The sequence below is a fragment of the Larimichthys crocea genome, chromosome XVIII (genome assembly GCF_000972845.2).
Source record: "Larimichthys crocea isolate SSNF chromosome XVIII, L_crocea_2.0, whole genome shotgun sequence".
Lineage (NCBI taxonomy): Eukaryota > Metazoa > Chordata > Actinopteri > Sciaenidae > Larimichthys > Larimichthys crocea.
In genome coordinates, this window is record NC_040028.1 from 4,841,625 (window position 1) to 4,860,268 (window position 18,644).

At 41.5% G+C, this 18,644-nt stretch overlaps 1 protein-coding gene across 2 annotated transcripts in view; it reads right to left on the bottom strand.

Moving 5' to 3' along the window:
* The window catches only part of man1a2 (mannosidase, alpha, class 1A, member 2), a 110,531-nt gene that overhangs the window by 15,641 nt on the left and 76,246 nt on the right, over positions 1 to 18,644 (bottom strand). For both annotated transcript variants that reach the window (XM_027290790.1, XM_027290791.1), the window contains exons 7-9: positions 10,257 to 10,351; positions 8,344 to 8,467; positions 8,083 to 8,176 (exon numbers count right to left, since the gene is read on the bottom strand). In XM_027290790.1, coding sequence (XP_027146591.1) covers positions 8,083 to 8,176; positions 8,344 to 8,467; positions 10,257 to 10,351 — 313 coding nt within the window. The remainder of the gene's footprint in view (positions 1 to 8,082; positions 8,177 to 8,343; positions 8,468 to 10,256; positions 10,352 to 18,644) is intronic.

Genomic DNA, 18,644 nt, shown 5'->3' on the forward strand with positions numbered 1-18,644 from the left:
CTGTGGTGAGTTTTGAACACTGGATTTCCTGAAACCTATGAATGAATGGTGAATCCAATTCCAGGACCACTGCCGTTCAAAAAGTAAGCGGTCACTGTTGAGCTTTATTTGGGAACAAAATGAGTTAATCCATTGAATACTGTTTAAAGTTAACAATGGTTATAACAAGTCCATTTGGCGGAATGAAATCACTCACAAACTTGGTGAGTCAACCAAAGAGACCCTGGTACAACTGCGATGGCAATAGCAAGTCTGTGTGCACTGGCATTTCGCTGCAATAGACAGACTTTTCACGTGTTTTATGATATCTGTAATAACATTAGCAGGTGTTCATGCAGTGTCAGCAGCACTACAGCGCTCACAATGACACCGGCTCTCTCTGGAGTGTTTATTTTGCGGTTAATGACGCATGTGCACAAATAAAATGTTTTCTTCAGCATAGCGTAAAAATGTTACCTCAATAAATCCCCTGCTCCAAATTTGGCGCTCAGATTATTCTATCCTGTGACCGAGATGTATGCTGGTATGATTCATATATTTCCACTCTGCCAGCCTCTGGCAGGTCACCAGCCCTCTTCTGGCGGCTCCGTTTCACCTCAAATTATCATACTTGGTTGGCGAACTGAAAGTGGCATGTGGGTTGATTTTTTTTTTTTTTTATCTGGCAGATAGAAAAATAATTTCACATCCTGATTAGAATGGTCACCCTGGCTGACAAAGAACAATTTTTGGTCATACAAAAATTGGAGCCTCACACCAGGAATGAGGATTGAAACCTGGTGGCAGAACAGTGGACCAGAACTCTTGTGAGTGGACACAAGTGGCTGAAATTATTTTACTTAATGTCTGAATTCTCCTCTATCATAATGGTGAGGAGCTCAGGAATTCAAAGCTATCAGTGCAAAAACCATTGGTGCATTGCTTGTACCAACCAGAAGGTGGTTCAGTCATGTAAAGAGGATGCCTTTCTAACCCTTCCATGCAGAGGTTTTCCAGGCATATCAAAACTAGGAGGAGACCAAGGGGATAACCCAGAAAACACTGGATGGATTTCATATCCCATTGTAATATGTGAAGCAAGGCTAATGCTCGAGTATGCGGTTGGGAGGGAAGACATCTGAGCTGCTTTACCCCGTTACCACTGAGAACAAGGCCAGATCAGCAGCAAAAAATGAATGGATGGAAGGGTGGATGGCATTATCATTTCTACAAAGGTTAATGTCTACCATTACCACCAGCCCTCAGCCAAGTAGCTACTGTAGCATACTCTTTAAAGAAATATTTACCCAACCCAACAATACCTGATAACATTGCGAGCTCAGTTTGTCAAACTTTGGAAATGACTGGATACTCTACATGATAGATGTAAAGTTTAAAAGGCGTTCTTGCAGTGATGAAGATCTTTTGACTTGGACTATAAGTCAAAAGCTTTCTGTCCACGCAGAGAATAATTCATTAGTAGGACAGTGACCTACTCCCCCCTAAAGTACAGCAGGAATTATTTCACTGTCACAAAGCCACACAAAGACCTTGAAATGTGAAACTTGTATACAACTTGATTTTTATGTCCAGGCACGTATGAGGTCAGGTCCAAAATAATCAGATAGTCAGATCAAATAAAAAACTGACATGACAGCTCAAAATTCACCTGCTGCTTTCAGTATTCAGTTATCGTAGTTTTGGTTCTTTTTTGGCTTTTTGTCAGAAATAATCCATCTTTTATTTATTATGATGTTATTGATTGATAATCTTTTTTTTTTTCACAAATTCTCAGTATTGTAGACCTTCAACATCGTCAATGCAAGCACGGTGTGTATGTACATACACGTATACAGTCTCAGGTCTCCAAGTTTGGGCACTTGAGAGACGATTGACAGCTGACGTTTTATAAACATCCCCTTCCATACTACACAAGCTTTGGCCAGAGGAACTTTCATAAATAGACTCTTGTCGAGTTTAGAGGCTCTGGATAATCTCTTGCTGTGCTCATTTTGCATCGTCTCCCTATCCCTGCTTGCCAAACTCCTAGCTGACTGAGCCGTTGTTTGATTTTTCCAATAAAATATGTGAAAACACATCCGTAGTGACGGCGAATGAAAGCAAAACCACTTGTCTTAAACACGAACCCCTGATGTATCACAGGAGACGCGACGTAAATGACAAGTAAGAGTGAAATTGCAGAAATTGGAAAACACAGCACCAGACCAGAATAAAGATAATACACCACCCACAGCTCTAACTGCCCTTTAACACAAGACCGTTGTCTTGAATGTAGAGAGGAAAATAACACGGCATTGTGGATTAAAATACAAATTGGAACAGGAAGCGTTCTTTCCAGTTCTGTCTGATCTTTTTTTTTTGGTATCTAGCCCATCACCTTCTACCTTTCCCTGTTTCGCAATCACCTCCCACACTCTTTCAACTTAGCATCTGCCCACACACACTCCCCCAAACTTCTCTCCTCTCCATTATTCTTCTGCCAATCAAAGGATCAGGGTGATGAAGGGAGCGCCTGTCAATCAAAAGGCAGTGTCTGTTGAGGAGGCGGCTTCAAACGCATCCCAGGCTGCAAACAGAAAGATGCAAGTACACATGTCTTGACAAGGCTTCAAACACACTAAGATTTAAAACATAGGTCACGGGCAAAGCCTGCTGAGGAAATACCAATAACTTCTGTGCGTGCTGTCAAGTCCAACAGTACAATTTGTTTCTATGCAGCAGCAATAACAATGAAGAACACAACAGCAAAGGTCAGCCATGTTTCAGTTCCCGCTTTCTAGATCATGTTGAGTTCATGCTCCACGCTAGTCATTTTAGCTGCCAACAAATCATTATTTACAAATCCTGTACAGCTGTTCTAGTAAAATGGTGTGTGAAGGGTAGTGTGTGTGTATTCACTGCTGAAAAAAGGTTTTAATGGCCAAAATGTCAAAATACAAAATGTTATTTCGCCACAGTGATCACCAATTGATTCAAACTTCCGTTGGAGAGTACGGAAAAGAGCAACTGAAGGCATCAAACGGGGAAAAAAACCAACAGTTTCAGGGTATTTCTGCGATAATGATATTCTTCACAATATGACAGCATGCTGAAAAATGTTTCCTCACAGGACTTTTTGGTGCTTCTGCTTGAGGTGGTGAAATAAATGTTGTTGCACTGTCACATTTTCATCGTTAGTTTTTCTTGCACCTCTTACATATCACTGGTTTGTTGTACATCTGATCTTTTCGGACTGAACCACTTTCACTTTTAAGTGAAAGTGGTGACACAAATAATGTCAGACTTGTCTGTCAGACTAAGGCTGCATTCAGACAGTTTTTTTCCATTCATTTGGGTCGGGATAGTGGAGAAGTTGAGCCGGATCTAACTTTTGGAAAAAACACTAATCAGATCAGTCAAACCTCCACAGTCAGAGAGAGAGAGAGAGAGGGACAGAGGGAGAGACAGAGCTGGATAGACATGGGCAGTTAGTGAGCGTGAGTGAGCCGGCCTCGCTAAAGCCGGTTAATTAGTGAAATAAAAAGTTATTTCCTGATTGTTTCACAGCAGTTAGGTTCAGCATAAACAGACACAGCCCCAGCAGCCCATCTCACCCCGAGCGCCTGATCCTGTCTGAATGAGGCCTAAATGATGAAGTGAAACCACAAAGAACCATCAGTCTATGAACAGACATCTATAGGCCTTTCCTGCTGTGTGTTTACTGTATGTTTGTGCTTTAATGCTTCCTGCTGCTGGAAGCCAGAAAGAAAAATGCCATTTTAACAGCTTAAACTTAAAATCAGGTTGTAACATTAGTGAAGCTGAACCTGCATAAATCACAATGTTACATTTCCGATTGATGTTCTGCTTCTGTTGATCTCTGTACTAATTAATTTTGCTATTTGGAAATCCAGTGATGAAGAAAGGAGTGTTTGACAGATTGTCGTGTGTGTCTGTGTGTGTGTGTGTGTGAGTGAGCAAAGAAAAGTGTCGCTGAGTAGGTTAAAAAGACTGAGTGGGTGGTGTGTGAGGGTAGGCAGTGTTATAGTAAGGCAGAGGAGTGTGTGGTAATAAGGCTGTCAGTCACAGCAGGATCTCATTAAGACAGAGGAGCTCGGCCTCATTAGAGTGTCTTAACTACTGTCTACACACCTACACTCCACAATAAGGAACACACATTTATACACAGTGACACATTCGCACACGTTCATGATACATGCTCGCACCCTCCGAACACTTCGCACACTGTATCAAACGCAGGCACATGATCACGTCGACTTCTCATGCAACACTCAAATATTCACAACTCCAAATCACACACCCAAAGCTCTCTCACATACACCCACACACACACATCATAACCAGGGTGAAAAAAGGTACTCTCAAGCAATTAGATTGTTAAAGAAAGCAACAAAACCTCAGAATGCTGCTTGTTTACTTGCTAGAGCAGATGACACAATAAAAAAAACACTCCAGCTGCAGATTCTTGCTGGTGGTTCGTGTTCATTTTGTGCCCACATACCAGTGACCATAAATCTAACGTGAGACAGCCGCAGTGCCTCTGTCCTGAAAGCGACGTGTCTTTCTTAGACTCTGCGGCAGTTATCAGTATTCAAAGATATGTAAATAGCAATGGCCCACAACAATATGCTTCACAAACTGTATTTATCTGAAAAGTACTGTAATTTTCTGCATTTGTGAATCTGTGAATGATGATAATGGTGTCATGATGGCGGTGTGAGCAGCGAGCGGAGAGCATCTTTGTTGATTAAAATCATGACTGTGAACGTGTAAACATGTCAAAATGAAGAAATCTGTACATACAGTATAGCCCTGATGCCTGTTTGTACTTGATACCGTCTATTGAACTATCCATTTGATAGGTGTAATATTTGAATGCAGGCACCCGCTGATGACTCAGCACGTCTCAGATTAACATCTAGCGGGAATCAGTGCTACAGTGAAGTCCACTCTCAGAGGATACAGACTTCTCAGCACAGTGAGTCCTGTTGAATGTTCTAAAAGGTACAGATGTGTTCAATCACTTTACTTACTTCACCGGCTCTATATAGAGTTAAAAAAAAAAAAAAAAAAGCAAAGTAGCAAAGTTTGTAGGCTACACACTCTGCTTGGTCTAGTCAGAGCACAGCAGTAGCTGACAGCGTGTCTCAGAGCAGTGGCGGCTGTCAGCTGCTGCCAAGGGAGATGCCCACCCACCCAGCGGCTCGAAAGCTAAGAAACGAGTTCTGACAAATGTGCCCAAAAATGTTTTTAACCCTCTTTTGAATGGTAAAAAAAAAAAAGTCTGACAATAACTACAGTATCATTTTGTTGACAGTCCTTACAACTAAATTATTAACTTTGACTTCATTACATGTTTAGTGACTATTTGAACATGATACAGTGAGCGCACGGTAGAAAAAAGGAGCTTTGACTATTCAGCGACAAAAAAGAAAAAGGCTTTGCTTTCATTTTCAACAAGAATACATCCACGATGGATGTTGCAGTGATGTTTATGGTCTGAACAAACTCTAAACGAAACTGACAGGCGCACTGTAACTATTTATTTTTTTCAAATATTTTTCAGTTCTCTTTTCACACTTTCCCCGACATTTTCTGACCCCTAAAAAATACATTTATTGTGAATTTGCTGCAAAGAGTCGTCCAGCTACCGGCACCTATAAATAATCTGTGCTTGCATGACTGGACGAGATTACTATACAGCTCAATGAATAAACTGGAAGTGTGGTAATGAAGGGGAAAAGAAACATGTTTTCTAATCATCAGAATCGTTTTGTTATTTAGCAAGAATTCATCAGTGTACAAGGGCATTTTACTCTGAGACGCTTCAGTTTTTACATTTATCAAAGACGTTCCTCCAACCACTTCTTCCCTCCATCTAACTGCATCATGCAGCCTCTCCATGCAGCCATCAGGGGTCACTACAGCAGGTCAGGTTGGTCTTAGAGGAGCAATGAGCTTTATTTAAAGCTGAGCTGGTTGAGGTGTCCAGACTTGAGACCACCTTACACTATGGTCCATGTGCACAGAGCTGCCGCACAAAGACATGCGCACGCACGCACGCACACACACAAGCTATATTTTTATGACTCAAACATACACAGAAAGAAAGACCCACTCCTCGACACACGCCTACAGAGAAACAAACACAAAACATCTGTCATCACCTGCGCAGTCATGCAGCTCGCCGGCTAACCATCCATCTGTTAATGTACTCATCCGTCCATCAATCAATCCGCCCTCCCTCCATTTATTTTTTCCCCCCTGCTTTTGGCCCAAAGTCTGTGCACTTACAAGTGCATCAGTCTGACTGCCAAGCCACCTATCCATCCATTAATGAGCCCCTCCATTTATCCATCCACCCGTGAGCGCTCTCCATTTGTTTTGTCGACAAGTGAAACAAATAAAAGAAGTGATTTCATCTTGCCAGACCACAGTAGCGGTTAAGGAAATCTGTATTTTGCTGTAACATGGGCATTCTGTTCTGCTCTGTGCATAGTCTTTGCATGTGTATTGTCTATTTTCAATTTACTTTGGAGTGTTGTGAGGTTGAATAGTCTTAATATAGCACACTCTTATGCAGCAACTCATTCCCCTCAACAAATGAAAACAACACTACATATTCAGTTTTATTCAGATTTCATCTTTTCATTTCCTTTCACTGAACTAAAGAGTAAACTCGAGCACATAGTCATATCTGATTGACGGGCAAAAATTACAGCGCTCAGTTGAAAAAAAAAACAACACAAAAATGAATATTTTAATATCCACAATGTTTTAATATTCTGTTGAAATGTTACGATAACAAACTGCAATCCTCCTTTCATCTGCCGCCTCGCATCTTAGTCCCCCTAAAAAGGTTCAAAACTCTACCGACTGAAATGTTGAAAAATAAATAAAAAGGAATATTTAATATTTCCTTGCAGATGTTTGGATGATATTTGAAATATCTTAAGTAATGCTAAAGGAAAAGTGAGTGATGGGATGACTGACAGCACACTGTAACTTAGACCAAACTCGAGAAACAAGAGCAAAACCGAGTACAACCAGCGCTTTAAGATCCATCTGGATTCAGAGTCAGACTTTGTCACATCTAATTAAAGTGCGGTATTTAAGGATAGCTTCACATTTTTCAAGTCTCTCTGTCCAGTCCAGGGGCTATAATAGTTCCTCCTGTCCTCACTGGCTGTCAAAGTAAGATGTGGGCACAAAATCCACAGTCCTCATTTTGTATCTTGATTTCAGCCAAAGCTAACAAAGTTTCTGCAGGCTGAGTTGGACACATCAAATGGATATCTTGATCTGCAATGTACGATATATAATTTATATATTAATTAATTAATATACAGATTACTCCCTTAATAATCTTTCATTTATAAAAAATCTGAAAATTGGAAAATTAGCCTGAGTTCAAGATAAACTCTTCAAACTTGATTTTTCTAACTCAGACTGCTTAAGCCTCATATTGTCTTCAGATGAACCAGGACATAAAACATGCTAGGACCAAATATTTTCATTGATAGCAAAATAATGACATCCACCAAACACTCTTTAAACATACATAAATACATATTTTAAGACAGTTGTGTACTGGGACTCAATCTAACTCTCTGAATGACTGAAGGAATCTGAGTCAATGCTTTCTTTTTATTTTCTGACTTTAACCAGAAATGGCAGCTTTCAGAACAAGAACAGTGTGCCGCTGCACATCTAACTTAACTCAGTGAGCTGTTAATTTCCCCGGGCACGCTGCCAAAGTGTAATCAATATAGCGGGAATACTGTGTTCCCCCTCTTCCATCTTCCTCTACTCGCTTCAATTTGCTCTCATTAAAGAAGATCCATTCTACTCCTTTCTCCTTCACTTAGTGTCGGTCCCTCTCGTTTCTCTTTGTGCACTCTGGACGTAAGTCCGGAAGAAAATTTTGACACTACACGACACAATTTTGTCCTAACTGGCTGCTTATAAGTCACCCAGATCTAATCTTAGAATTCAATGTATTTTATATTTAGGTATTAAAATTCCATTTTCTTTTTCTGCACTTGACTGCTCTTTTTGATCTAAACCAAAAGGTGTACTTACGTTGGCCCCAGCGGCCTGTGCGAGGATTCAGGTAGTTTGGGTACAGTCCGTTGGGTCTGTCCATTTTGGCTAACAGCTTCCGGATATGCATCACCTGTGATCGACACAAGTTTTAATCCATGTGGAGAATATTCACCTTTTGAAAAAAAGGATAACTGGCAACACTAGAAAGCAAAGAAAACCTGCACACATGCTGCAGTAGTGCTCATGCAGACACAACACAAACACATATAGATATAATATGACATATTGTTACTTTACCTTCTGGTAGTAGGCAGGGTTCCCTGTCAGGTAGGTGAGGTGAACAAACTCCATGTGGAGAGTCCCAAACTCAGCAAGGATGCTGCTGCCCGCTGACGCCCAACCCCAGTTACGACCAACACCGCTGTGGAAGAGGGGGAGAGAGTGAGGAGACATTAATATTCAATACGACCATGCATCCTTAAACACAAGTTGGATTGATTGCAGCCTGTGCAACAGGAGTTTGTTTTGGTCACAAGTGATCATATATGACACAGGTGGCCTCTCGAACCGCTTCCAAATAATTCACGAGCGTATGACAGGTTGCGACAATCGCGTGTGTGATTCATTTTTTCTGATGTTTAAACAAGTGAACCTCGAAGCGTCTGCTCTCGAACAAATCAGAATTACCGCGAGAAAAGGAGGCCCTTGCTTGTACGACACGTCCTCACACAAGTCAGAGTGCTTAGAAACAAAGTAGCCCCGGGTCGATATAGTAATTTTATTTTGTGTCATTGTTTCATTCAGTGAATAAGTAAATTGATAACACAGACAGAAGTGGGGGATGGAAGGAGATAACGAGTGCACACACACTCTCTCACACACACACACACATTTCAGGTCGAGGCTACAACAGGAAGGTGGACCACTGTTACAAACTGGGTGACTACACTTTGACACTCACATTTTTGCTGCTTGTTCACATCGGTGCCAAAAACAACCCTAAAAGTATTTTCAGTTACTCAAACTGATGAGACTCCTTTAAAAAGGTCAAAGTTCAGTGCAGAAACATTGGGAATAACACAAAGTGCCAGATTATGTAAATGTAAGAATGATGTTGAAAGGTGCTGCTGTACACGTCCATGGGGTCCCTCGAACAGGTCCAATCAGGCAACTGAAGTAAAAGCTCCTGTGTGGGTTGACTGTGAGTGTGTGGGAGCATTAAAGTACGCCAGGGTCATATGAGATGACAGCAAAATGAATCTACGACTCAAACTTAACAATTAATATGATTAAAGCCCGAATAATTCATATTAAAATGATAAAATGGAGAATTTAAAGGACTTCTAGAAACACTGTCTGTTGTTGACGTCTGCCATGCCTGCACTGGGAGGTGTTGAGGTATAAAAAACCAGGGCAGCCTTGATCATTGCCGAGAATCAAATGTGTGAGTGTGTGCTTTTGAACGGCTCTTGTGAGTGTTAGACATTCAGAGAAGTTAAGCAGTCCTGTCCACTGTGACACTACTCTACTGACCTACAGGCGGCTGTAACATGCCAAGAAACACAGCAAGCTAAGAGTTTGTATGGTTGTAAGGTCATACGGAATAAAAATGTACAAACTCTTGTTTTGTGTTAACACAAAAAAAGTGAGCCAAACACGATGAAAACCGTGTGGTGAAAACTATTTCAAGTGTTCAGCAGTCTACATCAAAGCAGCACAAAATCGACACTTTTATATCAACAATGAATCACACGATTACCTGTATGTGAAATTCGAACATGATGCTCCCACAGAGCATTATAGCCCGACTCAGCGCTTCTCCAGCTCTATGGAGAATTTGCTGGCGAACACAGCGGAGCATTTAGCAGCTAAAGAGGCAGATAATTCCATCGGGAGCAGGTGGAGACCGAAAGAGTCACCAGGTGGCCAAAAACGAGACTTGAAATGAACGGCGAGTGAATGAAACAGATCTGCTGGATGTGTTGGCCAAAAATTACAGTTTTACATTTTGATAATATAATTTAGGGTGAGACATTTGTCAGTCTATTGAAAAAAAATGAGTGAAAAAGGAGAAAAACTGTCCATCAATCTGTCAATCAAGTAACACCCGACTGTGTTTCCGGCTGCTCGGTCGACTGGGATTTTTGAGTGACACATCTCACTTCATATTCAGGATGGAGTGGGTGGATTTCAGTGGCAGTGTCACTGACCTCTTAAGGTTGACCATGGCCCAAGGGATACCCGTGGGGGTGTTAAAAGCAGGAAGCAGCTTCTCGGCTAGCTGGACCGCCTTCATCTTGAACACCTGGAGAGAGAGGATGAGAGCAAAAGAGACGGTTAATTGTAAGGTCGGTTACCTTTTGTCGCGGTCGCTTCAGTCCGCCAACTTTCCCTGCTTAATATTCTTCTCAAACCGCTGACAGGTACAAGAGTAAAAAAACAAAACAAATGCAGGATGAAGGAAAATAAGGCAGAGTGAGATGTCAGGAGACAAACGATTGCTAAATGATGGCCACAGAGTGCTGGAGCCGAACAGATTTATGGAGGAGACTGACAGACTAATATATGCAAAACCTCTTTTCAAAGTGCGCTGCAGTGACATAAAACGCTGCGGAACACCACTGAGATTCATTTCTACAAGAAAAAGCTCGGTCAAACCCACATCGACTGAGCAGACTGAGACACCGGTTGGATTTCTATTATCATGACTGGCGTCTAATTTATACAGACTGATGGAGAGAAATGGACATGTGTTCGTTTCGAGATTACACAAGTTCTTGCGCAGCGTCTGACAGATGAAGGCCCGGAAATATCTGCCGCAGCCCTTGTTCTTCTCTCGGCACGCCAATCAAAGAGATAAAAAGGAAACTAAGGTTATTCTGCAGCTGAACCTGCCGCCTATGAGCATATGCTTACAGCTGAAAACGGAAGCGATGATGTTCAAAGCAATCAGCAAATAAGTTGACAAAAATAAACGCAGCTCACAGTGAGTGACGAAGCTTTCTAAACTTTAACGTCGCTTGCTAAAACTCATGTTGCCTCATCAGAGAACAGGAGATCATTTTTTACATTTCCATCCACAGACAGATATACATTTTCTTCCCTTGTTACTGTTTCTTTGCTTGATTACCAGTAATTAGTGTGGGTTTAATTCCACTTTCTGTTTTTTATGTAATTATGTAATTTATGTCCCAAAAAAGAAAAAAATCTAATTGTTCACAGCACGCACTGCAAATCTTTTTTAAATTAAACTAGTCTCCTGAGGCAGGACACTGCAATCTGGTTTTTGACAGCTGACAAGCATGAGAGCACGTGTTAGCTGACAAGCTAACAGTCAAACATGAAAATATGACAATCAGGCGCTGAAGAAAATATTAAACCGACTAAAACGATTAACATGAGTGTTGCAGAGACAAAAATAGAACTCAATAACAGTAAAAAAAAAAAAAAAAAAAAGGTGCCAAACGTCTGCTGCACTAGTGCTTTATAAAAACTAAATCTAGTGTTGCTCTGGTGTATGTGAGCTGCATGAGAGACGATGAAAAATGTAGTTTTGCTCCAGAGTTCAAGCTGACTGCATTCCTAACACCAGCCAGCTGCCAGATAGCTGTATCAATAAGGTCCACGCACTTTACAACCTGTCTGCATGGGTAGCTAAAGTGTCATCCCTGTTATCGGGAGAGTCCAGACAAATCCGCAAACTGCTGTCAGGTTCTACTTTTTTTCCAAGATTTGCAATGTATATTTTTTACTTCTGAAGGACAGTTGTGAGATAGATGCATGAAGAGAGAGTTGTACAAGTTGCAGACAGCAGTCAGGCAGAGCAGTGCCACAGAGGGAAGCACTCCAACGCGGGGCAGACGGAGGCTGATTCATCAACACAATCTGTCAGGGCTGAGCAGTTTTATAGAGGGGCCAGATCTATGGAAAATTCCTGCTGTCTCACAAAGTGAGAGGGAGCAATAACACATGCTGGTGTTTGCAGAATACTTAAGCAGCCAGTGGGACATCTTACAGCAGACTTGGAGGTCAAACTGTGGAGTTAAACATGGGACAAATCCAGACACAGACGAGAGGAGGAGGGAGAGGAGGAAGAAGAAGAAGAAGAAGAAGAAGAAGAAGAAGAAGAAGAAGAAGAAGAAGAAGAGAAGAGAAGGCAGAGAAGGAAAGAAGCAAGAAGAAGAAAAGAGAAGAAGAAAGAAAAAGAAGAAGAGAAGAAGACGAAGAGAAGGAGAAGAAGAAGAAGAAGAAGAAGAAAAGAGAAAGAAGAAGAAGAAAGAGAACGGAAGAAAAGAAGAAAGAAAAGAAGAAGAAGAAGAAGAAGAAGAAGAAGAAGAAGAAGAAGAAGAAGAAGAAGAAGAAGAAGAAGAAGAAGAAGAAGAAGAAGAAGAAGAAGAAGAAGAAGAAGAAGAGAGATAGGACTCTGCAGCTGAGCAGATGCAGACATGAGCGTCCATATGAAGAAAGGCTGCAACTGATGATTGTTTTCATTATCGATTAATCTGTTGATCATTTTCTAGATTAATCGATTAGTTGTTTGATGCTTCAAATGTCAGAAAATAGTGAAAGATATTGATCACTGTTTCCCAAAACCCAAGGCGATAATCTCAAAAGTCTAGTTATGTCCGAAACCCAAAGATATTCAGTTTCCTGTCATAGAAGACGGGCAGAAAATATTCACATTTGAAACGCTAAAATCAGAGAATTTATATTTTTTCTAAAAACAAAAAAAATTTTTTTAATTAATTTATTGATCGACAACTTATCGACTAATCACTGGAGCACCAATCCTCCCTAATCAAGAGGATGAGACAAGTTGAAAACGTTGGAAGCTACGTGACCACAAAATATATTTATTAATTTAAATTGATAAAAATGACAAAAGCCTAAATATGATTCAAATCATGACCACTTACACGTCTAGCTTTGGTGAGTCATCCTTCCCAATAATAGTAAGAGTCTCTACCATGATGCGTCAACTAAGAAAAGCATAAACAGCCATAAACTCTCGCACATTGTTTGGTCCCCTCATGGTTTCACCTCAGACTAGACTAGATATCTGAAGAAGGCCTCCACACACACATGCCTGCTCAGTCATCATAAAAACCTCCACTGATTTGTGGTCTGTCTCCGGGCTGCAGTGAGGACACCTTAACAAACTCCACTGCATTTTATCGGCTGATCAAAAAGTGACGGATCTAAAACGACCTGTCAGACTCCACAGCTTATGATAATCATCTTCCTCCAACACTTCCACTCTAGGAGTGGATGAAAAGAAGGAGAGAAGCTAACAGGCTGTCAGCCATGTTGTTGGTGTTTAAAGGAAGTACACCTGCTGAGAGAAAGGGAGGAGGATAGGGTCTGATTAATTAGTAGCCATAAAATTTTTCTTATCTCGTTTATTTTAGTATGGAGCATTATCACAATTGAGACAAGTGGTGCTCTGCCTGTTTTTGCTTGTGTAGCCAAACTCAGTCTTCAGCATCTGGTGTGAACACACTCCCAGGATATGCAACAATACGCTGCCAACTGCACCGCAGAAATGTACGTATATTTTGGCTGCTGACTTTCTGTTCGTCTGCCGAGCAGCCACTCTTGCAAGTAACCAGGCATTGCTAATGAGCAGTTGTACGCATTGTAGTTTCTGGTAAAGAACAGCACTTACTGAGATTTGGGCACTTTTTGTGCAGCAAAAAAATGATTTAAATTAGACCATTTGATTTTCTTTCTTTGTGTAGTTTGTATATCTGCTTCTGCCATGCTCCCTCTAGGTCTGACAGCTTCACTTTTTTAAAATGTATTACAGCGCACTTCAAAATCCATCAGTGAGGGATGCGCTCTCTCACGTACACGCACATAAAGCTTTGAGACACACATTTTGGAAAACCAGACAAGATTAGGTGATACAATTGAGAGCACACAAAAAAAACAACAGACATCACACGGATGAAAGGCAGGGACGATATTATCAGTCATTTTGAACTTATGACAGACGCAGCACGTCGGTACGTCGGCCGATAAGTAACAAGACAATGCAGCACAGGACTGTCAAAGATACGTTTGAGGTAACAGTGTCGTGTTGCACCAGAGAGCACAGATTATTTTACACTAACAAGATGATTTCATGAATATCGATCAAGAATTCTCAGTTGTAGCTGATGCCTCTTTAAAAAAAAAAAAAAAAAAAAAAAAAAAAAAAAAATCAGATTACTTGAATATTTCTGGTATTTATTAAAATATCCAGTATTCACTGAGCTCTAGTTTTAAAATACCATGAATAAAAACTGTCACACATCTGTCATCCGTCCTTTGATCTGTGCCTGTTTCCACTTATCTCTCTCTTCTTTATTCGCCCATTAGCAGCGTACTCTCTCCTCATCTTTCAACAACTCCATCTCTCTTTTCTGCACTGTCTCACTCTTTCATGGTTCAAAGTGGCCCAAGGCTGCCTGGGTTGTTTGTTTTGTTTTTTGGGCTAAATTCCCAGGCAGCAGATGTAGAGTATGGCAGGAGGACTGAGGGGGTTAGACGTGGGGATGCAGGCTGGTTTCATGTCTCTCGTGTTGGAGGAATGATGTTAACACTGCCTGGGCAAGAGGTCTGACTCCTGCTGCGACCAGCCATGCTTACAAATGCGTGTGATGGTCCTGTAAGGAGCTTTGGATAAAATCATCTGCCAAATGGTACATTGGCATTGCATCCCAGGGACGGGGAGAGCTGTAATCCGCCACTCAAACACATCCTAAAATCAGCCAATAATCCAGTTATTACACATGAGGATGTGTGTGTACTGCGAGCATCTGGGAGACTAGACGCTGTAGAACAAAGTGCGTACACATAAGTCACATACAGAAATTAGGAAGTAGCAGCCAATTGGAAACTACATTAAAATGTAGCTGATAGATGACAACACCATCAAACTGGTAGTGATAGTGAGTTCCAGCAGGTCCATCCTCTCTAACACACACTCATTATGTTTATTCACTGACATCCTGAACTGTCGACTCCATCCCGTCGGCGGCGTTTAAAATGTTCCGTGTTTTCTTTTCTTACTTTGTCACCAGATCTCATCAAACCTGCGGTTTAACCAATCCTCTCTCTTCAAGTGCTCCTTCTGCAGCAGCAGCAGCTTCCAGTTGTCAGCTCTGTGCTGCAGTTTTACATCCTAACTCCACCCCACCATCAAGAGAAATCCCACTTCAGATGGAGATCAAACACACAGACATCTCTTTGTTCACCAGGAGCCACATCGTTTCGTGTGTGCTTTAATCCATCAAAAGAACAAATGTACTAGTGTAACAACACTGAAGAACTATACTCAGAAAATATAATACTAATTTGATCCAATAAAAGTCAAATTCAATATTCTAATCGCTAACTCTCCTGGCTGAAAGTCTCCATAACAAAAACACTTTGTAAGTACTTGACTAAATAACTTAATAAGATCAGCATTTTTCACACTATAAAGAATCTGCTAATACATACAACACACACACACACACACACACACACACACACACACACAGTACTGTAAGCACTGGGCCTCTGTTGACATGTAATGGAGCCTCCTAAAGGGATTAAAGGGTAGACTGTGAAATGTGCTGAATGCAGCTGCTTGGTGAGAAGGACCCCCGAGGGCCAGCAGGAGAGACAGGATTAAGTCACCCGTTGTGTGTGTGTGTGTGTGGTTACGGTGTGTCATTTCCATACTCCATACCATCACCATCAGCTGATCCGTTTGTTCATATTGTTTAGCATGCAGTGGCCGCACGTCAAAAAGGAAGGAGGCACAAAGACAAGCTGCGAGTGCAGAAAATTCGAAGACCATGGCCAAATTAGCACTGTGATCGCTCCGTTTTTTGCCATCGCCAAGTATCACACCGGCTGCTGTCAGATATTTTGCATTGAGCTTTAATGGAAAATGGTGTACTTGTGAAGCCTCGTATGGAATATGACTGAAGAGTTAGTGTCCAATCTCCTAAAAATGTTGAGGAAGTCTCGTTTGATGTTCTTATATTGTCTCTTCTGTATCTGCCATTTGTGCTCTAGGCTACCCTTTCTTGAATGTTACCATCTTTTCCCCTGAGGACGGCTGGAAATAGAACAAAGCCAAAGATTTTCTTCTACATTGCAAGAAGACATTAAGTAAAATTCAAATGTGGGACACGCACAAAAGCAAAACTGAGGACGCCTTCTGAACAACTCCTGTTCAGGATGGAGAACAAGTGCAGCAATTCTCGAGCATGAACGAAAAGTAGAACTTTCACATGAACTACAAATGTGTACATCTGCATTTGGTTCACATTTCGTTCACAAGGACATATCTCCTTCCTTCATTTCCTACTCTGCATCATTGTCTTCTTTCCCTCATTAACTTAACTCTCTTAGCCCTTTATCCCTTCTCATCTCCTCTATTCAGTGCATGGTCCATTTCCACACATCTTTCTGCTTGTCAACTCTGCTCCGAAAATCTCTCACTCTTATTCTGTCCTCGTTCCTTTGTGCTTTTTTTTCCTCTCTTCTCCACACATCTCTGACAAAACCTCTGTCTTCCCAGCTTCCCTCCTCGTGGAAGTTTGTACTTTTGAACGAAAACATATTTTTTGTACATATATTTTATAGATAGCTGATGACAGAAGCAGTGGAAAGAGAGAGGGGATGACAGTCATCAAAAGGCCTCAGGACTACTTAATACTTAACAGGTGAGCTACAAAGATGCCCCAGAATATTAGATCATTAGTTTGCAGAGAGGAATTTATAAAGCTGTAAAGAGATTATAATTTCTCTCCTGTTTGTTACACCATCTTGGTTTTCCTCATTCTCCCAGTGTGAGCCTGTGTGTGTGTGTGTGAGCGGCTGCCTGCTGGCACAGCAGCAGCTAGTTACTGAGCATGTCATCACAGCAATATCTGCAAAGGAGAAAAGGATTCCCATGGGAAGCTTCACGGCTGTTGCTGGAAACAACTGGAGTGGCCTCAATATGTGCTGCTCTCTTATTGGCAAGAACGTGGAAATGTTACGGTTTGCGTACGCAACGCTGCTGTCTCATCAACAAAGACTTTGCATGGATTCTATCAAATATTTATGGCATACAGCGTATAAGCTTACTTCACTATGAATGGAGTATATGAAGGATATCCCTATGCTCAAAACAAGTTGTTGCAGCAGTTTTTGGGTTGATATCATTTGTTCCACAGATTTAGTGTAAAATTTAAGCATGTTTGGCCATTCGAGAATTGATGAAATTGCCAAAATATCCCATTAAGGCACCAGAAACACCTGGTTTGCTATTAAAAACAAACATTTATACATATGAAGATTTCTGTAAGAAGTTAGTCTTTTGCTGATTGGATGGCGAACACGTCTCTTCTGGAGCTTAGAACCTCCGTACTGTCGATTACGATTACGTAGGAAAACCATACATCCCCCCTCTGTATTCCCTAGATATCCAGTTTGTGGTTGTATAGTTTTACAAGGCTGTGCTCATATTTCGAGAATCTGGTCTGACTACAATGAATTGGCTACCATGGGGACTAACATCACACATGAATAGAGTGAGTCCTCAGCCCTCCTGTCATATCCAATTTATGCAATACTGTTAAGGGACCGCACTGTGCAGGAATATTCAAATACACTAGGTGAAAATGACATTTATAGTGCATGCAAAAAGCTCCACTGTATTTGCCCAAGGAGGCATGGAATTAGCATAAAGTGTGCACGTGTAAAGGGGAGACTCTTGGGTACCCGTAAAACTCATTTTCATTCAGACATCTTGAGGTGAGCAGTCACGGGACCCTTTTAAAAACGCTGCCATTATGACAATTGCGACCACCTATCCCGTGCGTGTCTTTGCTTTCTGGCAGGGCAGCAGCGTAGTCGCAGTCAGTCAGAGTTAGTATGATGCCCTGAATTTGTTTGACGGGTTCGGTGTCAAAAAATGAGAGGGGAATCAAATGCTCCCTGGTGAGATCAAACAGACCCTGTGTGTATGTAGTGCGGTCTGCAGTCACCAATCCCTGGACAGCAGACTGCTAAAGCTCTGTATCACAGTGCAGACAGACGCGGTGAAAAGAGAAAAGGCAACGTGGGGAGTAATGAAAGAGATACATAGAGAGAAGTGAGAGGATGAAGTAGAAGGACTGACAGAAGCTGAGGAGAAAAATACAGGATGTCTTTGGAGAGAGGATTCTTGGTGGAGACAGCAGGCATGTAAACAGACTTGTTATTTTCTTACCATTCCACACAACATTCTTCTTTGCCTATTTGTCTTCTTGTCATCATGCATCTCTCCACCTCTATCTCTTTTTCTTCCTTGCATGTGATTTGCATCTATCTCTTGTGGTCCCCAAACTAACTTTTCGTCTTTCTCCTCTACTCCTTCCTCCTTGACCCCCTTAAGTCCTTCCGACTGTTCTCCCCACTTCTCTCTAATTTCCTCTCCTCATGTTTGGCTTTTACTTCCATTACCATCATTATCCCTGTCCTTCCGTTTCTCTACCTCTGTCCCCCTTCATTTGCTGCTCCCTTTCTGTCATTCTCTATCTCTTTATCTCCTTTCATCCCTCGTCCGTCCGTCCACAGGGTGCTTGTGGTATAGC